Consider the following 19057-nt stretch of genomic DNA (forward strand, 5'->3'; position numbering starts at 1 on the left):
GATCTGTTGTTGGATTTTTTGGATCGGATCGTGGATGGAAAATTTAGGTCTGGTTGTAGAAGATCGCAGTATTTGTACTCGAATGCGATGTTCGCATATCTGCCTTTGAGTTCATTATGAATCAGCATGGTTTTGGAGTCATCAGCGGACGCGCAATGACTGATGTTATGAATCATTCGTGTATACAAGCCTGTAAAATCAACTCAAAGACACGAAAAGAAAATTGTAGTTAGTCGCAGATGCAAAATTGGTTGACTGGAATGAAGGCGTGTTATGTCCTGACATGTACAGAAAAAAGAGGGCCGAGCATGCGTGCAGCACTCCAAGAAAAAAGAAAGATGTTCTCCCCTTCCTTACTCCAGTTGAAATGCGTAGTATTCGTCACGCCGGATCGAATCGAAATAATATAGTCTCCCGCCCTGACTTTGCGCCTCTTATTGCAGACAGTCCTTGCGTACGTTCACAAATGCGCCAGCTCCGCCATCCGTACTCAGCATGTCTACCAAGACCTCTGCTTGAGCGACGACTTTTTCCAGAGCGGCAGACGATGGTTTGCCAAGTGACACTGTATTCTGTTAGCATGATGACGTCTGATGAAAAGGAATACATCACTTGCCTAATATCGCGCTGTTGACCTCTTCAGCAATCTCTACTCTGCCCTTACCTTCCATAAGACCGCCTACAATAGATTCTCGAGCATCTTGATAGGCAATCAGAGCAAAGGTGTCGTCCAGCGCCTTTCGCACGGCAGGTCGAGGATCGCTGCTAAATTCCTCTTTTAATTCTTGACCAAACTCGAGCGCATCGAAGAGCAAGCTTTCGCTGTTCGTGGAATGCGATGGCCTGAAGGAGTCGGGTGCTTCATCCATCCTGTCGTCCTTTGAAAGATCACCAAAGCGTATTTCAGGGTTGAAAGGCGATGGGACAGGCATTGGTGGAATGATTGGTGCGTGTGATTCCCGGTGTAGCTGGTCATCGAGCTCCATTTGTTGATCGAATGATGCACCGTTCGACTCTGTCATCTTTTGGGGCAGCTTGCCAACTGCTTTCGGGGCAATGGGAGTCGGATCTGTTGTTTGCAGGTCATTTACCCGGCACATCATTTCAATGAATTTGCGACAGCGAAGTTTGAAATAAATGTCTTTGTTCTCATCTCGCTCCAGAACGTGTGGGTAGTAGGTGGTCGTATACTTCAGCGCTTTGTCAACATCTCCTTCGAGAATGGCTGCACGTATTTCTGAGAACCAGTCAGCATAATAAGGTGAGCGCGTTAGGGAGTAGGCGATGGAAGCACATACTTTGTCGATTGATGGCATGAATGTCCTGTGAGGGATCGAATAATGAGACAGTATCCCCGTCCAGATATAGAGGTTTTCTCTCGTCCCGAACTTCTTTGTTAAAGGCACGGGCAGTCTCAACATAGCCATCATGAGCGAGGTATTGCGCTATGAGCTCCTGGATCAATAGCGTCTCGTCATGGGCAGTATCCAAAGTGTCCACTGAAGTCTTGTTGATGTCTTCTTTTACTCTGTCCCTTTGACGCTGTATGGCGTTAGCATAGTACCATAGGGACAGATAGATATACTCACCTCCATCATAGAGTCGATGTCGTAGACGAACGGATCGCTACCGAAATTCACTCGAAGGTGTTCGTTGTTCTTCTTCATACCCACAGATGGGTACAGCTTGTCGCCTCTCACGTTATGAAATGCTTCGCCTAGAGACGGAGTTAGTACTGGGTAGTAAGAAGGAATACAGAAGTACGGACCCAAGAAGACACCATTCTTGGTGAAGAATGCGCTCCCGGTCTCGAAGTTGACACCACAACCGACGACATCCCAGGCGGCGAACTTGGGACCGTATGGCTTCCCACTGGCAGTGCATGAGAAGCTGAAGCCGTCATCGCCGTGATATGCCCACGATTCGGGCTCCCAGCCTGGTAAGCGGTTAAGGCTGGCCTTTGGGCCGGAAAAGCCGATACCAATCAAACTGGAAGAAAGCCAATTAGTATCTAGTATGTCCATGGCAGTCGAGGGAGCGTACCCTTCTTTCCCCCGGGATAGGACGGTAACCTCAAAGTAGTATATGCCAACCTCCCTTGGCATAGGATGGTCGCTCCGGATGGAGGCAGCCTCATCGCTTGTCTTTGTGGAGCCAGTGAACTTGACCTCGGTGCCTCCAGCAGACAGTTCAAGGCCAGGCCACTTGTCTATGTCGCTCCAACATGTCGGTAGCTTCTTTGGGCCACTGTTCCTTTGAGGATTGCGAACTAGGTAGTCTTGAATGATACTCTTCCTCGATCTGTGGACGGTGGCACTGCCGATGTTCGCGGATAGGTCTTGAGGGGAGGAGTTGGGAAGCGAGTGTCGGCGCGATTCATCAAAGTCGGCGACTTCTAGGTTGTGGTGTGTTTCGAGCCTCTCGACATGGCGCGAGTTGCGAAGATATGAGGGGCGGATGAAGAGTGGAGGGGATGGCGGGGTGTCCTGATCGGGCATCTTGGTCGAGAGATAAGAAGTGGCATGCCAGGGATCTTGCTGTTTGGTCGACGACATGTTATTGCGCGTCGGAGGGTCGTCTTCAGGATGGAGAAGGTGGGAGAGAGCGCCGAAGCGAGCGGGAGACGACTGGGAGCCCGCGCCAGCAGCGACTGAAGCGTACGACGATGTGGAGAGAGGTTGATTTAGGCGACGATAAGATGGAGAGTATGGGTAGGGATTGGTCATAATGCTCTGTGAAGAAGTATTTGAGACGGAGACTTGTCGTGCTGTCGAGTTGGCGTCGTGTGCATGTGTCGGTGTCGAGGTGATCAAGGTAGAAACACGGAGCGAGCAATCATGACGATGCTTCTGCTGGCATTCTGCGATGTCTTTGTTTTTGCTTTGCACACAAACGTTCCGCTGTGCTATCTATGGATCCTGATACAGCTATCCTGGCCGTGTATGCTGTGAGCTTGGAGGGTCGTGCATCAATCGCCCTTGTTACTTGCTGCAGCTTGTCATTGCCCATTCGCGCGTCTGAAGATGACGCTCCGTTCGTCTCCGTCTCCGTCTCCGCCATAAGTAATGCCAAGCCCGATAGTCAGAGCTCCCTGTCTGTATCACATGCCACCACCCGACAAAGCCTGGAAGCATACTTGTTGGAACTGCTGGGAACTTTGAAGTATTGTATATCGGAAATGTCGAAAGCTATCCTATCATGAAATGTACAGTAGCAAGAGGAACTCCTTATAGCGCCGTTCACCAGTCTGTCCGTTCCATAGTTCCGATCAAGAGAACCCATGACCGCCATCGCTATCACGCTATCCTCTGAGCTACATAACGCCATGCTGAAGCTCCCAAAACAAAAGAAACCCTCATCGGTTGCATTGCTTGAATGCTTGTGATTTACTGTCAAAAAGCTTGGTCGTATGTATACATGACGCCAGGAAACATCGTAATATTGGGTATCGAAGTGATGTTGTGTAGAGAAAAAATAAGACTGAGACCTGTCAGTGCCTGTAGTATGAGTGCTGGACGATCGTGTCGACTTACATATCTGTAGCGTCTAAGTCGTTCATGCCTCGATGGCCAATACCGGGGCAGGCGAGCTCTCGAGAGCATTGTCCTGCTTGGCCCCTTCACCGCTATTGCTCCTATCGCTGGGGATTGCGCTGCTCGCGAGTCTGACGTTGTCGGCTTGGCTGCTCGACGAGTTCTCGCTCTTGACATCTCCACTGAAAGAAGAGTTGTCTTTGAGTGGTGCAGCCCACGATCCGACTGACCACGCAACGCCGGATATGCTCTTAAGCTGGAGACCCTTGCGCTCCCATCTGCGGCATGGCTTGCCAGATCTATCGAGCGCGCGGAGGCCAGCGTTGATGGCTCCGGTGTTGGCCTTGGGACCTAGCTTGTGGGTAGCAATAGGAGCTACACCACCGAATGGTCCCTTCTTTGTGCCCTCGGCAGTTCTGTCAATGGTTCCGTCAGCCCTGGACTCATGTGTCAGTATACAAAAGAAATGAGGTATGGTTAATGTACGAGTCACATACAGACGAGGCTTTTTCTTGGGGCCAGGCTTTCCTCTAGGCTTTGCATTTGGACCTGCTTCAGCCTGTGCTGCAGTTCGTTTTGTGCCAGGCTTGGGGCCGGGAACACCCTTCCTCTTGCCGTTGGTAGCTGGGGGAGGAGCTAGGGAGTTGTTGTCTGTGGCAGTGGCATCGGTGCCGGGGACAGGAGTGCCATTTGTTTCTGAAGCTTCTGGTGCCGGAGCGTTGATGAGGGGGGTTGAAGCAGGCGCAGGAGAGGCGGTGGGCGATGGCTCAGAGACGTCTTCAGACAGCGGGCTGAACTTCTTCAACAGATGGGGAGCTATACGAAGAACGACGAGCTTGTTCGGTTTGACAGACGATTTAGCTGAGGCTTTTTGCGAAGGAGTTGTTGCCATTGTGGATGGTATGGGAGGCAGGTGGGTGGGTCGGGAAAGCTGGAGGCGACGACTTGGATTGCGCCCGTCGTCGGCGGTGTGGCTTTGTCTCGATGGATTTGTGGTGTGGATTATTCGCAGGCTTTACGGAATGTGGGCAGGTTTTGGATATTGAGAGTGGTATATCAAGAAATCGGACGGTGGTGATGGTTGTACAGAGGAGATTGATGGATGAAGGGGGAAGGGAGAGATGGTGCCAGGCACTTTGACTCCGTTGTGCGCTGAGCGAGCATTTTTGCCGGTTCCGTGAGGCGTTGTCCACTTCTTGGTGTCTTGCTGAGATGGTTCCTGACCTCTTCCAGCCGTGAGTTCTCGACCAGCTTCTGCCAAGACCTGCTCCTTCCCAATCAATACATCTAATCTTTTCCTCTATCACTTTTTACATTTCGATACTTGTCAATCAAGCTCGACATGGTAAACGTTAGAGTGAATTATGTATATGTTGTTTCCTTGTTTCCTCCTCTCTACATGGCTACTTGTAAGTTGTCCATGCGCTCCTTGGTTCCATAGCTGCACCCGCGCGTCTTTGTTCTAACTTCTGACGCAAGCGAACTTTCTCCGTACCGCTACGCGAATCACACCCTTTGATAGCTTCCTCCAATTTGACATCCGCGCTTCCGAGAACCAAGGGGGGCCATCTGTCCTCAATCCAACTCGATTATCGTCATACAGCCTTTCCAAGATGATCAGATCCCCGAACAAAACATGTCTCGCCAGAACTTGCTAGAGACCAACGTGTCACACAGACTTCTCTGCAGCGGCAAGGTATACATCATCCTCGGGTCTCGACGGGTGCCATGAAAAATCCATACGAGGAATCTGTTTCCAACAGCCTCCCCGTTTTCGGGTCAGCGACGCAAATTCCTTCTTGTCAGCCGACACCCCAATCATCTAAATTTCTTCATTGCATGATCCATTGCTCCTACTACTTTACGCGACTCCACGCGACGCGGGCCAGGAATGCCATCCACTTCTTTTCTTCACGTCCTCACTCGTTACAGTATTCTGCATTTCTGCGTGACCATGCAGGTAGGTGATTCCATTCTTCGACAGCCTCCTCTGTCTAGGCGGCTGTCTCGGCGTGATGGATATATACTCGTCGCGATGGCCTCAATGAGGTAGGTAATAGTCAGAAAGAGTCATTCGCTATCATGCTTTCTTTAAAGATATCCCACGTCTTCATATTTCTCGTATATATCGTTTGCGCTGCGCAATGCCTACACATACACCGTCCTTACAGACACGAAATTGATCGTCGCGATGCTACTACCACCTCGTTACAAAGCATACCGAATTCAACGCCGGACACAGAAGCTGCTGAACTGATGGAGACCGTGACCTCCATACAGGAAGGCTTATCCGATCTGCCGCAGGATGTCTTTGAGTTCCTCAAGGCAATCAACGACCGTCTGCATGAGCAAGAAGCTTTACTATCCAGTCTGCTGGCTGTCTTTACATCTGCGTCGGGAGTAGCATCGTCAACTGTGACTGTCGACAATGCAACATCTAGCATCGTGCCTGTATTCTGGAGTACAGCCACAGAAACCTCGAGCAACGTCGTCACCGAGCCATCCGCAACTGCTTGCCGTCGTGGTGGAGCAGGTCCGCTTGTACCTTGCTCTTCTTTATCAGACACAGCATCTCCATCCACTTCGACTCCGAGCTCGTCATCTCCAAGATCACGGGTCACTCGAACCTTGACTAGAACAACATACCTTCCAGTGCCAGTCACCACATTCATTCAACCAGTACCTTTCTCAAACACGACTGAAGTTGACTCGCCATCATCAACACCTGTTCTACCAATTCCAGCGATATACAGCTCAGACATCGACAGCCCAAGCACCAACACGACAATCACCTCAGCTGACTCACAAGCTCTAGCAACATCAAACTCCATCCCAAAACCCACAAGCACGTCCTATACCTTCAAACCCACGCGCAAAAACAACGTTGCAGTCTACTACGGTCAAACTCCCACAACGCAAACGGGTGACCTTCTTGCCTTGTGTCAGAGTTCCAACGTCGATATCGTTGTGTTAGCTTTTGTGACTTCTTTCTTCACAAATGGTGGTTTCCCATCCGCAAGCTTCGGTCCTAGCTGTAAAGGCAGCACTCGCGCTCAACAGCTCCACGCTCCTGGGTTGCAAGATTGCACAGATCTCGCACCTGAAATCACAGCTTGCCAACAACTAGGAAAACCAGTATTAGTGTCGCTGGGAGGATACTACTCCAACGTCACATTCACCTCCGACACCGAAGCCATCCAACTAGCTCAAAATCTCTGGGATCTATTTGGTGCGGGCGATGGGTTAGATCCCTCTCTTCGCCCCTTCGGATCCATCGTCATCGATGGCTTCGACCTCGACAACGAGAGCAAAGATTCAACCTCATACACCACATTCGCTCACGCCCTTCGCGCTCTATTCAATTCTGATAGGAGTAAAGCTTACTACCTCTCCGCCGCACCACAATGCCCACGCCCGGACACCTCCCTCCCCCTCTCCACCCTCGCCCTCTGCGATTTCGTCTTTGTCCAATTCTACAACAATCCCTCCTGCGATCTTTCCTCTTCCGGATTCGCCTCTTCTTTCGCTGCATGGAGTGACGATTTGACCGCCGCAAACAATGAGACTAGATTGTTCATCGGTGCTGCAGCTACAGAGGCGGCGGGGAGTGGATATGTGGAGGGTGCTGGGTTGGGCCATCAGGTCAGTCTTGCCAGACAGCTTTATGTGGGTAATTTGGGGGGTGTCATGTTGTGGGATGGGAAAGAGGCGGCGGGGAATGTGGATGGTTATGGCAATGATTATTTAGTTTATGCAAAGGGGAGTTTGCAGTGATTGAGCGGTGGAGGGAGGAGCAGTTGCGGTGGATAGACATGGACATGGATGGGGTTTATGATTTTATGAGTATGATAGCTTTCTTCATTGCGATTTACGATTTTGACATTTGAACATCCGATAATGCTGCACTCCCCGTGCGCTCAACTTTGTCACGCATAGAGCTGTAGAAATGCACGATTGTAACATTTTCAGAGGTAGCCTCCATTGAGAGCGTGATAGTTAGCGCCTCTCTGCGGACGACTAGAGCGATCTTGAAAAGATTGTGCATTTATACAGACCGAAATGACCCCAGGCATGGGCATGGCAGACGGCTAGAAGTGACAGAATTTAGCACACGGGGAGGCATCAATTGGAGTGCGTGGTTGTGAGTCGATGGAGATGTTCAAGATGATTAGCTTTGTATTGCATTTGTCTGAATTGAAAGCCATCAACATTGCTTGCATTTCTGCCTTCTTCGCAGAATACATTCGTTCGCACAGGACAAGTCAAGATCTTCATGGCCACTTGCGTCCATACATTGACCCTCTTCCTCTTCTCTCCTCTTCTCTCCTCTTCTCTCCTCTTCTCTCCTCTTCTCTCCTCTTCCCCTTTGCCTCTTCCACCTCAGAAAGTGCTGGTCGCAAAACTCGAGAAACATGTTTCGGAATTGCGATGCATCAGTATGTCATCCCCCTGTGTGTCGTGCGACGCAGAAGGGGGTTGCAGAGTACCAGAAAGTCTGTTGGTGTCACAAGAGAAACCAGCTCAAGTGACAAACGCTCAGACATCTGCATCTCTGACAAAGAAAATAAAGTAAAAACCAGAAAAACGCATTGGCAATGGCAATCGTAAATGGCGGGGCGTGTGTCGTAATGAACGTGACTCGTCATCAAAGGCATGGCCGGTCGTAAAAAAGGAGCGTGAACCTCAATGATCATCCGAGGTAGAAGCAAGCGATTTCTCAACGACGCACAACCATACCCTGGCGTCTGGTCGTTCTAGCCCTCATCTTCTCCCTCTCGTCCTCGCTCTCATCCGAACAACTACCATCCTCATATCCGCAAACGTCACCTCCACAGTCAAGCTTGACCCTGTTTCCAGATCTGGTGATGCCGAAGCGGTTGCAAGTACAGCAACTGGCCGATGAAGATCTAGACGTAGCAGAAGAAGGTGATGAGGAAGCAGAGCTGCGTGATGATGTGAGGGAAGGAACATCGCTGTCGGAATCTGAATCGGAGTCGGAGTCAGAGTCAGAGATGTTGGCGCGAGACATGTGGGCGGCGAGGCGGTCGACGGAGGAGGCGTTGTATTGTTCGCGGGCGATTGTGCGGGTCTCGTGGGGGCGATTGGGGCGAGGGCACTTGATTTGGGATGGCGACAAAGAGCGGCCTTTGGGGATGTGTTCGCTTGTGCGGCGGGTGTGCTTGTGGCTACTGTGGCTTGAGCTGTGGGACTTGGACGATGGTGCTGGAGCTGCTGGTGTGGCTCTGCTGGAGGGGATATCCAGAATATTGAGTTTGCGGCCTGTGGTGGGCTCGGTGGTGGATTCACGGGCTGGGTCGTGGGAGACGTGGTAGCCATCGATGATGTACTGTGCAACTGTCAGGATAGTCATGTTAGAAGTGGGAGATCGTCCTTACGTAGTACCAGTATCTTGAGCCAGGCTTCAGTGTCGAGCCTTGGAATCTGAATGTGCCTTTCCAGCCACCTTGTTTGGCCGAGTCCTTAGAAAGTGGAAGTTGACTCTTGTAGCCATCCCATGAACCGATAAGATGTACTGTCTTGCAGTTGGACGATGTCCTGAGTGTGAAGTTCAATTGTACTGCTGCCATTATGATTGTTGTATCTCTGGTATTATTTCTTGGAAAGTTGATCGGTAATATGTGCACCGGGTAAGATTGACAGTTTTGAGCAAGAAGAGCTGAGTATTAGTTTGGTGATTTCAAGCCGACCAGCGACAAGAAAGATCAAAAGTGAATAGAATAAAAGATAAAAAGGTGATTATTGGGGATTGTGGTATGGGCAAAATAGTTGATAGTATGAGTTTGTTGATTAGGAGCACCAGGCTCGATTAGTGAGTAAGGGGATAAGAAAGAAGAAAAAGAGTAAAATAAAAAACTAATAGTCAGCTCCAGGCTTGACAGGTCTCGCTGAAAGAAAAGAAGAAGAGAAATCGAGAGCGCGATTGTAGTTATACTTATGCCAGTCACCGTTCTACCCTCGCACCACACAAGGACACAAGGCACACACATCCACGCACGCCATGCCGGATAGCGAAAATCATGACTTGCAAATGCACCGAACAAGGAAAAAAAGAAGGCGGGGCGGGAGCTCGCATAATCGTCTTCCTGGCACTATTGGAAAGCCGCATGTGTGATTGCAGGTAATAGAAGCATGTTGCTCGGTCGCAGCGCTTGCAAAGATGTGATGATTGGAAGCGAAACTCCAGGGTGGTTGTGTGATGAAGCCGATTGGTGCACGGTTTCCCCTCTTGCCCTGCGCGTGCACATCGTAGCCTCTTCTCAACATCAATTGTTCAGCGATACCGTGCCGCCATGCCAAACGGACTCGTAACAGAGGTCAGCTGCTGATGAGATGAGAATTATATCACATTCTTCCTTGTCTGCTATGGGCATGATGTTCTCGCAGCCGTAGGATAGTGGGCACCCCGACGCGTCGCATATTCAAAGAATGCAGCAAGCCAATGGTGACACAGAGTGGAAGAAGTAGGTATGCAAGCCAAGCGCCGACGAACGGCAACAATCTTGTTGATAGGTTCACAACAATTCAAGCGTGGATATGCGAAAATAAGCGGTGTACTCATATAAGTGATCAAAACTCTAGGTGTCGACTACTTCAAACTTGTTGACTTCTACTCTGCTTTCTCTCGCCAACGATGATGGAATATGGACAGGTGAGTGAGCTGAGTATCGAATCCATCGTACAATTCATCTCTGACAAATTAGAGAAAACTGGAGCCCCCGATCGAATCTTCAATCTCCAAGATTGGAGAGCACAAATGGCTTGTTGGCCGCGAGCACATTTGTGAACTAGCCGACTCTTTAGACCGGACTGACGCGATTGCTCGTTGGGACGACGAGCTGGGTAGAGAATTTCGTCTGCGAACTACAGATGCTCGACCCCAGTCGAGCGGCTTTGAGCCTTTTTACTGTGCTGGCGACTGCGCAGCGCTGTGGGAGTTCGCCGGAAAAATCTGGAAAGTCAAAAGTTCTCTTGAGAAGATGCAAATGGAGGCCGAAACAATCGACTTTGTGAAAAGCCACTTCTCAGGAATACCGGTACCAACAGTGGTGCACTACTGGAACGATACCACTGATCGCAGATCCTTCATGGTGTTGGACCGGGAAAAAGGCCAAACTCTCGACTCATGTTGGGCATCTCTCACCGATCCCCAACAAGAAGCAATCGCAAAAACGGTTGCAGGATACGTAGAACGTCTCGCCACCAGCCAAAGACCCTCTATGGAGACCGTGTCCGGATATGGAATCGATAATCTCACGCTGCAACCTCGAGCAAAGTACGATCCGCTGTACCCTTCGCTCCTCCGGCTGGCATCTTTGAAAGAGGCCAACGACTACTTCTCTCCGCTGAAGGTTGAAAGTAGTTTTGTGTTCTCTCATTGCGATCTCGCCGCATGCAACATCCTGATCGATGAAAACGGTTCTGTTACTTGTTTAATTGACTGGGAGGCTGCGGGGTACGTTCCACGCTGGTACGTGTATCTCCAGACACGTAGGTGGTCAATGATGTTGAGCGATGAACGATTCGAAAAGGCTTGGATGGAGCTCATCGGCCAAGCATTGAAGGAGAAAGGGTTTGATGGGGACGGTGACACGTATCGTAGATGGCATAGTGGAGAAGGTGCGGAAGGTGCGTAATTGCGGTCTGTATACTGGGACTTGCTCTCGAATATCTTTCTCGGCACGAGGTATTCGCTACCCTGCTCATCATGCTGTCCGGACTCTGTTGACAACACGTTCGAAAAGAAGACAAGCGTCTCTATCAGTTAAGTCTTTCGCTATACAAAGCGGTCGAGGACGCTCAATCATCTCTCTATCTCGGCTTCTTCATATCATTTTCGTAGGGTGAAAAGGACCATCCAACACTATGTTCCTACCGCGCAGCGATGTTCGTGTTGGGTGACACCAAGGTAGTTGGTAAGATAATCAGAGCAAACTGAAGAATTCAACTCCAGATCTGGCATTCTAGAGAGAGGGCGTGTTCAGCATGTAGTAACCAAACCTGCGAGCCTTATGCATTCGATTTAGCTTGAAAGTTATAACACCTACCATAGAACCATGGATCCTTATAGGACGGTGTGAAAATATGTTGATGTCTATGTTGCTGCAGTACCATTTCTGCCAATACTTGTCCTGCACTACTCTCCGTACATCATCTCGATCCACGCATCCACACCCGTAAGATCGAGCAGGTGCTGTACGGGAAGCCAATATCAAGGGCGGTTGTGTGGTGAAGCCGATTGGATCCAAGGATTCACGCGTCGTTCCAATCAACCGCCGCGACTTCATTAATGCGATATGGGCAGAACATGCACAATCGAGTTGCATGACACCGACATGGTTTCTTCGGCCTACCGCCCATCGTTCACGGTATGCTGACTCTCGACAAATGATGACTTGCCGTCCGATACCGAGTAGATTCACGATCCTTGCTCCCTGCATGACGAGGCTGGACAAACAAGAGCACGTGCAATATCGAAGCGACTTAACATCGGCAAGCTAAGAGTGATGGATGTGATAATGGCATTCCATTGGGGTCGTAAACAGTCCGTAAGCTTTCAACTAAAAGGATGGGTGATGTGTTCGTTTCTTTTCGTTACTCTAGCCCCAGAAGATCTTCCAATTCTTCCGGACTGAGGGTGCTCTTCCTGCGCTTCGGCCTTCCTTGGATCTTGGTCTTTTTCGCGGGACTTCTCAACTTGCCTATCTCTTCGTCGATGTCTAGGTCGAGTTGTGAGGCTTCATCGGGACCTTTGCTCGGTGTGCCTCCTGCAGCTTCCGCTTCGGCTTGTGCAAGACGCAGCTTTTCTTCGACCGACATTCGAGGCTGTTCATCCTCCTGCAATTCTTCATCATCTTGTTGTGCGATGTGTTCGGAAGGTGAATCCACAGGTCTTCGAGGCGGTGAAGAGCCGCGTGATTGAGAAGGCTGTTTCCTCGTTAGATCAAGTATGGATACGAATAGGTGATAGTACTTACCAGTCTGTCATGTGAGCCACTTGAAGGGGTAAAGCCTGGCTGCCGGCGTACGGGAAGCGATGACCTGTTTGCAGAAGCTTTGACGATACTGGGGGTGTCGAAGTTGCTTGGGGTTAATGCGGCTGGATCAATGTTTTCCGAGGCATCCACCGCGAATGCAACCTTCCGCGGTGATTGTACATTGTGGCTCATCTTGTTGAGCGTACGCTGTCCTCCTCGAGGTTTGAGGTTGAAGAACTCTGGAGGGTCTATGCTTCTTTGCGACTTTGTGGTGCTTGGTGGAGCTGCGTGGCTCTCTGAGGGTGTTGGGCTCAGGGTATGAATACCACTATCGCGGTCGCTGTCGGAGCGCGTATGTTGGCTTGCGCGCAGTTTCTGTGCAGTAGGAGGAGCTTCGAGTCCGACACCCAAGCCAAGGCCCTTCCTAAGATCATCGAGGTTGATGGTATCGCCGCTCTTTTCCAATCGTGTGCACCAGCCGTTCATCATGTATAACAGGTCTCTCCACCTAGCCTCCATCTGGTCCCAACCTTCTCTCAATCTTGCTATCTCATCGTCTCTTGCTTCCACCTCGTCCATCGAGACGAAATTGGGGTTGGTCAGGACGGTCTTGAGCATTTCCAGCATCGACTCTAGCTCTTCGGCGAGGGATCCGTGAGCAAAGCCAAGAGTGCCATCTTCGTTCTCCATGTCGCCAACAGTGTTGTCGTAGTTCTGATCAGGCATTCCAAGCAATTCTCTCAGCGTGGTCAATGTTCCGCGAATCATCTCAATCAGAGCATCATTTTCATCGCTCAGGCCAGAGCTCAATTGTGTGAGGAAGTCGGTCGTCTCTTGCTTTAGGTTGTATTCTGGGTCCGAGATGTCTCTTACTGACGCATTGAACGAGTGTGGACCTCTTCCACCGACAGAAATGCTTGGTGCGACAAGACCACCCTTGTTTCCTCTCTGCTGACCCTGGAGATGTGACTTGAGACGCTCAATGTGCATGTCGCGCTTCCGCACGTCATTGGCACATTGTGTTTTGATTTGCGACACGGATGCTTTCAGTCGTCCCAGTTGATCATTCAGTGCCTTCGTGGTCGACTCGAGTTTGCGCATTTCGATCTTAGCATTTCTGGCCTCGGTCTGTGCCTGTAGTAGGGAGCGCTCCTGTGTGTCGAGGCGTAGTTGTAGTCGGTCGATGTCGCCATCTTTGCGCGTTTGATCGGCACGGAGGGTGCGGAGTGTCAATGCAATCTGCTCGCGGTTCTCTTGGTCTCTGTCGCGTCGTAGTAGGAGATCGTGAACGAGGTTGATAATCTGAGCTCGTGTATCTCGAGTCGGTTTGGCAAAGTCGAGTGCCTTGCTGTCCCGGAGCAGTCCGCGGGCAAGGAGGAGATTGTTCAGATACGTTGACGCTGTGTTCAACGTGTCATGATCCATTGTGCACGACGGTGAATCGAATGTGTCTTTGATCTGGTCTGTATGCTTTGCATTGATTGACTTGTCTGAATTTGCTGTTTGGTTGTGACGCCCAAATCAACAGATTGCCAGATCGGGTGATACCGTTGCCATCATGATCTCGCGCGTCTTCCTGCCACCAGCCCATCCATGCAAGCATCCATCTCCTCCTTGACTTGATGCATGAGGGCAGGACTCTTGCTTCTAGTAGATGATGGTTAGTCCAAACTCAGGTCAGACATGAATTCTCCGATCTATTCTTGTCCAACGATTCCTGCGACATCTCACGTCTCGCTACTCGGCCTTTCGCGTTCAACACCATGACGCGCACAGCGATTCAAAAAAACTCCGAAGCGTGAAGCGGGGGCTGCTAAATGCGGTCCGGCTGGAGCCCTGCGGCACCTTGATTTCTAGCACCATCTTGGCATTCTACTTCTTTGCTTTGCAGAGGTATTGTGTCCGTTTCTATCGAATATTGTGCGTGACTGAAAGACAGAAACATCATTGTGTCAGTTGGAGCAGTCATCGCCTCGAAGATGCGAATGCGAAGCTCCACAGAAGCCCTGAGATCAGCAAATTGTTGATGAGCATTCTGGTACCTGAGGATTGCTCGCACAGAAACAGCCTTCGGCCCCTCAAACAACTCCGTTCGGACATGGTGGGGCAGACAGCATATCCAATGTTTTAAATTCCCGAGAAGAAAGTGCCTTGATGGCAGCTATATAGATGTAGAACTCCTCGCTGTGGTCGCTGGTCTTCCAGTATTCCCATCATCTCACATTCGCTACGAACACCATGACCAACTACCCATCACACGAGGGTAAGTGCATCTGATAATCGACCCTTGCAGATATGCGTCCAGGTTGGATGAAGCATACAATCTTCAACTTGGCCTGTGTACCGAGCACGCGGTCGTTCGACTTGATTAGAAATGCTAATAACCTGTAGAAATGCTTGGCTGCATGGCCGCCTGCTTCAACTGGGCAGACAGCTACGACACCAAGGTGAGCACATGCGCAGAATTTCAATCGACGTATGGGTCAAAGGGGCTGACAATCCTTGCCAGGACTGGAAGAGACTCGAGACTGTCATTGCACCCGAGCTCATCATCGACTACCGTTCTTTCCTTGACAAGATCTGGGAGGCCATGCCCGCCGAGGAGTTTGTCAAGATGGCATCTGACCCCAACGTCCTCGGAGACCCTCTCCTGAAGACTCAGCACTTCATTGGTGGCACCAGATGGGAGAAGGTTTCGGACACTGAGATTATCGGCTGGCACCAGCTCCGTGTACCTCACCAGAAGTACACCGACGAGTCGAGATCAACCGTCGCTGTCAAGGGCCACGCCCACAGCACCAACAAGCACTGGTACAAGAAGGTCGATGGCGAGTGGAAGTTCGCCGGACTCAGCCCCGATATCCGTTGGTTCGAGTACGACTTCGACAAGGTCTTTGCCAGTGGCAGAGACTCTTTCGGCGAGGCCAAGCAGGCTGCTGGTGAGTTTGATACTTTAGTTTGTTCTTTGCGCGATTTGATTACTGACGTTGCTCGCGACAGGCATCCCTGAGAAGGCATAGACATGGCGTTGAGAGATATCCATTTCGAGTGATTACAACTTATGCATGGAGCCCGGCTGGGCCTGGGTCGATTGTCAATTTAGCGAATGAATGAATGAATCCAAGTCTTATTTTTTGTCTATGCTTGAAGCTCCTCGATCCTGAACTGAGATGGTGTTGCCCGGAGCGGTGCGGTGAGCCCCGTGCTTCGAAAAGCCTCCCGATAACTGGACTTGTCTCTCCTCCTGAATGCGCAATCGTGACTAGTACTTGGCAAGCAATATAAAGACTGGAATGATGGAAAGATTGATGAACCCGAATTCCGGCCCCCTATCTTTGGAGGGCAAACCCCACAGATCTTCGAGGTTGCGTCAGGCAGGAGCGATCTAGCTTGTCACGTGCAAGCACAACGGTCAACTTGGCAGTTCTCTCTGTCTCGACGTTGCTCGATCAAAGCTCCTCCCGACTCCCTTTCGCGCGCGCAAACAGCATCTTTTCCTTGTGCTATTACGCGGTTCTTTCGTCGTCTTTCGTCTCGTCCTTTGCTTGCCTCTACTGCTCCTATTTGCACCCGTGCTGCCGGTATGTCACTTTTGTTTTTACTCTTCTACAATCACTTTCCTCCCGACACCCTGGTAGCCGATCTCCACGACCACTCTGCTTTCGCCATCTTATTGGCGTCGCCGTGAGGAGCTGCATCTGTCCAACTCCGTGTTCCATCAAACGTCTCATCTCGGCCGCCTTGTTGCGCGCCTTCCCGAATCACAACCCAGCCATCGTCACCATCAGCTAGCAATCACTTTGGAGCTGTCGCGTTGATGCCGCGAAGCCTCGACCCCGCCGAGGCTGCCGAGCTGGCTTTTCACCACACTCCAGTCACAACCACCCTTCAATTGCCACCACCACCGTCCTCCACCTTGCTTCAGCCCATTGTCGCACACCTCGCCTAATTTGCGCTAACCGTTGTGACAGATTCGCGAGTGAATTATCGTCAACGGACATTTCCTTCGGCCCAAGCACGACTCGTCTGAGCTTTCACCGTCTCCATTCAGGAATTGCATCGAACAATACCGAACCGTCTTCGATTCTTCACCTGTCTTTCCCACGCCATAATCTTCGGCTTCAATAGAGCTTCCGAATAACTTGCGTCGATTAACAATCGCGACAAGCATCTCTTACTCCTCACTTCGCCGCAGGATTTGTGAGTATGCGACACTCCACTTTCACACGCACTGCCGAGTCCCATCGCTGACTATAACTGTACAGATCTCGGCGTTTCTAATCTATCACCACTTACCACAACATCAACACCTCGAAAATGAGCTTCCAGCAATTTGGCGACTCTTTCCAGGGTCAACAGCCTGAGGAGGCCGGCGCCCCCGCCGCTCAGCCCCAGCAGCCCCCCATGGGCCAGCCCATCGAGTCCCAACAGGGCCAATTCCCCCCTACCCCGTCAGGCGCACCTGGATCGGCCCCCGGTCCTGGATCCCAGTCCGGCGGCGAGCCCAAGACCACCTTGTGGTATGTTAAATCTCAGAAAGAAGAAAATCGTGTGAACACAGCTAAGACAATCGCAGGATGGGCGAGCTCGAGCCTTGGATTGATGAGAACTTCGTCAGAAGTGTCTGGTTTGGCATGGGCTATCAGGTCAACGTCAAGATGATCCGTGACAAATTCTCGGGGTGAGTGACTCGAGCCGACATCTTTGGGAACACAACGCTAACCGCACTCGGCCAGAAGTAATGCTGGATATTGCTTCGTCGACTTTGAAACTCCCGACGCTGCCACCAAGGCCCTCCAGCTTAACGGCTCTCTTATCCCCAACTCCAACCGCCCCTTCAAGCTCAACTGGGCTTCTGGTGGTGGCCTTGCTGACCGCAGCCGCGACGACCGTGGCCCCGAGTACTCCATCTTCGTCGGTGATCTCGGCCCTGAAGTCAACGAGTACGTCCTCGTCAGCATCTTCCAGAACCGCTTCCCTAGCTGCAAGTCGGCCAAGATCATGTCCGACCCAATCAGCGGTCTTTCTCGCGGCTACGGTTTCGTTCGTTTCTCCGATGAGGCAGACCAACAGCGTGCTCTCACCGAGATGCAGGGCGTTTACTGCGGTAATAGACCTATGCGCATCAGCACTGCCACTCCCAAGAACAAGAACCAGCACGCCGGTCCTGGTGCCATGGGCGGTATGCCCGGTGGCCCCGTCGGCATGTATGGCATGGGCGCTCCTCCGCTTGGCTTCTACGGTGCTCCTCAGCCAATGAACCAGTTCACCGACCCCAACAACACCACTGTTTTCGTTGGTGGTCTTTCCGGCTACGTCACTGAAGACGAGCTCCGCTCTTTCTTCCAGGGCTTCGGCGAAATAACATACGTCAAGATTCCTCCTGGCAAGGGCTGCGGTTTCGTCCAGTTCGTCCAGCGCCACGCTGCTGAGATGGCCATCAACCAGATGCAGGGATACCCCATCGGTAACTCTCGTGTCCGCCTCAGCTGGGGTCGCAGCCAGAACAACTCTGGTCCTGCCGGCACCCCTTACCGTCCTGCTCCCCCACCTCCGGTCTACCCTTCCATGGGCATGCCTCCTCAACACTACGGTGGCTTCGCTCCTATGAAAGTGGGTGGACAGCAACAACAGCAGCAACAGCAGCAGCAGCAGCAGTTCTGGTCGCCAGACGCCTCTAACCATCAACAGTAAGCAGTTTTTCCTTGAGCCTTGAGTGGTTTTTTAGCGGGAGTTGGACAGGTTCATGTGACTGGCTTTACTTCGACGAATCTATCCTGCTTATTGCATGCCCCCTCACGACCTCCTTGTTCTTTTTCCCCCTCTCGGCGTCAGTCCTTTCAGCAGTTACTATTCAACACGAGTTCAACACAGTCATGCGGCGAAGGATGGATGGGGCTCTTTTTACAAAAGTTGCACGCTTTCTGAACTCGATGATGGCCTCGTTCAGTCTTTTCTCTATTTCTTATCTCTTTCTTTCTCTTGGTTCATCGTTTTTTTGTGTGCAAGTATAGGAATGTCTATGCTTTGCCTCCGATGGCAAACACCAATGTAGTTATTTGCTTGGCTTACTATTACCCTTGCGTTTCCCAATTTCTTACTACCCAAAAGGAGGGCGAAAATGGTATGATTTTTGATTCTTTCGAGATGTTTTGATTACGATCTTGTTTCAATGTTGTCAATTTTCTGTTGGGGATGATCTTGAGAGGTTGACACGGCGTTTGACATGTCGTTCAGAGACATTCGAGGTACCTGCAAGTCCATGACGAACGATCATGTCCGGTTTTCTGCTTATGTTCAGTAGGCAGAGTATGTCGAGTCATGTAGCTGAGGGTGTTCTGTAAGACAGATAGTCCAAGCTTCATGGCTACAATCGATAAAAAAGTCACCGATCTTGCCATTTTCTTACACTGAGATCCGATCTCTCGACCGTATCATCAGTGAGGTGATACATGTCTCGATCAGTCATCTTCTTCGGACATAGCCACGGATAATAATCTCCAAGCCTGCTCTTTACGATCAGGACCA

General features: G+C 50.9%; 9 protein-coding genes across 9 annotated transcripts; 5 read left to right on the top strand and 4 right to left on the bottom strand.

Annotated features, from left to right (window-relative positions):
* Nucleotides 1-148: 148 nt before the first annotated feature.
* M438DRAFT_345198 (SPRY-domain-containing protein) lies at nucleotides 149-3011 on the bottom strand. The gene is made up of 6 exons (XM_029905393.1): nucleotides 2044-3011; nucleotides 1769-1989; nucleotides 1590-1717; nucleotides 1299-1542; nucleotides 617-1237; nucleotides 149-565 (listed from the first exon to the last, which is right to left on the bottom strand). The coding sequence occupies exons 1-6, from the start codon at nucleotides 2724-2726 to the stop codon at nucleotides 435-437; spliced, it is 2028 nt and encodes a 675-aa protein (XP_029761176.1). The 5' UTR covers nucleotides 2727-3011; the 3' UTR covers nucleotides 149-434.
* A 544-nt stretch (nucleotides 3012-3555) lies between these two features.
* On the bottom strand, nucleotides 3556-4425 carry M438DRAFT_334831 (uncharacterized protein; the record flags this gene model as incomplete). The annotated part of the gene is made up of 2 exons (XM_029903755.1): nucleotides 3556-3970; nucleotides 4031-4425. The coding sequence occupies 2 exons, from the start codon at nucleotides 4423-4425 to the stop codon at nucleotides 3556-3558; spliced, it is 810 nt and encodes a 269-aa protein (XP_029761177.1).
* Nucleotides 4426-5615: 1190 nt separating this feature from the next.
* On the top strand, nucleotides 5616-7307 carry M438DRAFT_318049 (glycoside hydrolase; the record flags this gene model as incomplete). Its single annotated transcript, XM_029902771.1, has 1 exon — nucleotides 5616-7307. The coding sequence occupies one exon, from the start codon at nucleotides 5616-5618 to the stop codon at nucleotides 7305-7307; it is 1692 nt and encodes a 563-aa protein (XP_029761178.1).
* A 406-nt stretch (nucleotides 7308-7713) lies between these two features.
* Nucleotides 7714-8178, top strand: M438DRAFT_204991 (uncharacterized protein). The gene has a single exon (XM_029899367.1). The coding sequence runs from the start codon at nucleotides 7807-7809 to the stop codon at nucleotides 8104-8106; it is 300 nt and encodes a 99-aa protein (XP_029761179.1). The 5' UTR covers nucleotides 7714-7806; the 3' UTR covers nucleotides 8107-8178.
* A 72-nt stretch (nucleotides 8179-8250) lies between these two features.
* Nucleotides 8251-9121, bottom strand: M438DRAFT_374238 (uncharacterized protein; the record flags this gene model as incomplete). Its single annotated transcript, XM_029908490.1, has 2 exons — nucleotides 8251-8880; nucleotides 8930-9121. 2 exons carry the CDS (start codon nucleotides 9119-9121, stop codon nucleotides 8251-8253), a joined length of 822 nt encoding a protein of 273 aa, XP_029761180.1.
* Nucleotides 9122-9949: 828 nt separating this feature from the next.
* Nucleotides 9950-11452, top strand: M438DRAFT_345202 (uncharacterized protein). Its single transcript, XM_029905394.1, has 3 exons — nucleotides 9950-10019; nucleotides 10134-10203; nucleotides 10256-11452. The coding sequence occupies exons 2-3, from the start codon at nucleotides 10186-10188 to the stop codon at nucleotides 11186-11188; spliced, it is 951 nt and encodes a 316-aa protein (XP_029761181.1). The 5' UTR covers nucleotides 9950-10019; nucleotides 10134-10185; the 3' UTR covers nucleotides 11189-11452.
* Nucleotides 11453-12146: 694 nt separating this feature from the next.
* M438DRAFT_354997 (uncharacterized protein) lies at nucleotides 12147-13954 on the bottom strand (the record flags this gene model as incomplete). The annotated part of the gene is made up of 2 exons (XM_029906999.1): nucleotides 12147-12479; nucleotides 12530-13954. The coding sequence occupies 2 exons, from the start codon at nucleotides 13952-13954 to the stop codon at nucleotides 12147-12149; spliced, it is 1758 nt and encodes a 585-aa protein (XP_029761182.1).
* A 678-nt stretch (nucleotides 13955-14632) lies between these two features.
* M438DRAFT_345205 (scytalone dehydratase) lies at nucleotides 14633-15655 on the top strand. The gene is made up of 4 exons (XM_029905395.1): nucleotides 14633-14792; nucleotides 14921-14976; nucleotides 15039-15468; nucleotides 15530-15655. Exons 1-4 carry the CDS (start codon nucleotides 14768-14770, stop codon nucleotides 15547-15549), a joined length of 531 nt encoding a protein of 176 aa, XP_029761183.1. The 5' UTR covers nucleotides 14633-14767; the 3' UTR covers nucleotides 15550-15655.
* Nucleotides 15656-16846: 1191 nt separating this feature from the next.
* Nucleotides 16847-18223, top strand: M438DRAFT_354999 (RNA-binding domain-containing protein; the record flags this gene model as incomplete). The annotated part of the gene is made up of 3 exons (XM_029907000.1): nucleotides 16847-17049; nucleotides 17106-17210; nucleotides 17266-18223. The coding sequence occupies 3 exons, from the start codon at nucleotides 16847-16849 to the stop codon at nucleotides 18221-18223; spliced, it is 1266 nt and encodes a 421-aa protein (XP_029761184.1).
* Between the last annotated feature and the right edge of the window lie 834 nt (nucleotides 18224-19057).

The sequence above is a fragment of the Aureobasidium pullulans genome (assembly GCF_000721785.1).
Source record: "Aureobasidium pullulans EXF-150 unplaced genomic scaffold scaffold_8, whole genome shotgun sequence".
Classification (NCBI taxonomy): domain Eukaryota; kingdom Fungi; phylum Ascomycota; class Dothideomycetes; order Dothideales; family Saccotheciaceae; genus Aureobasidium; species Aureobasidium pullulans.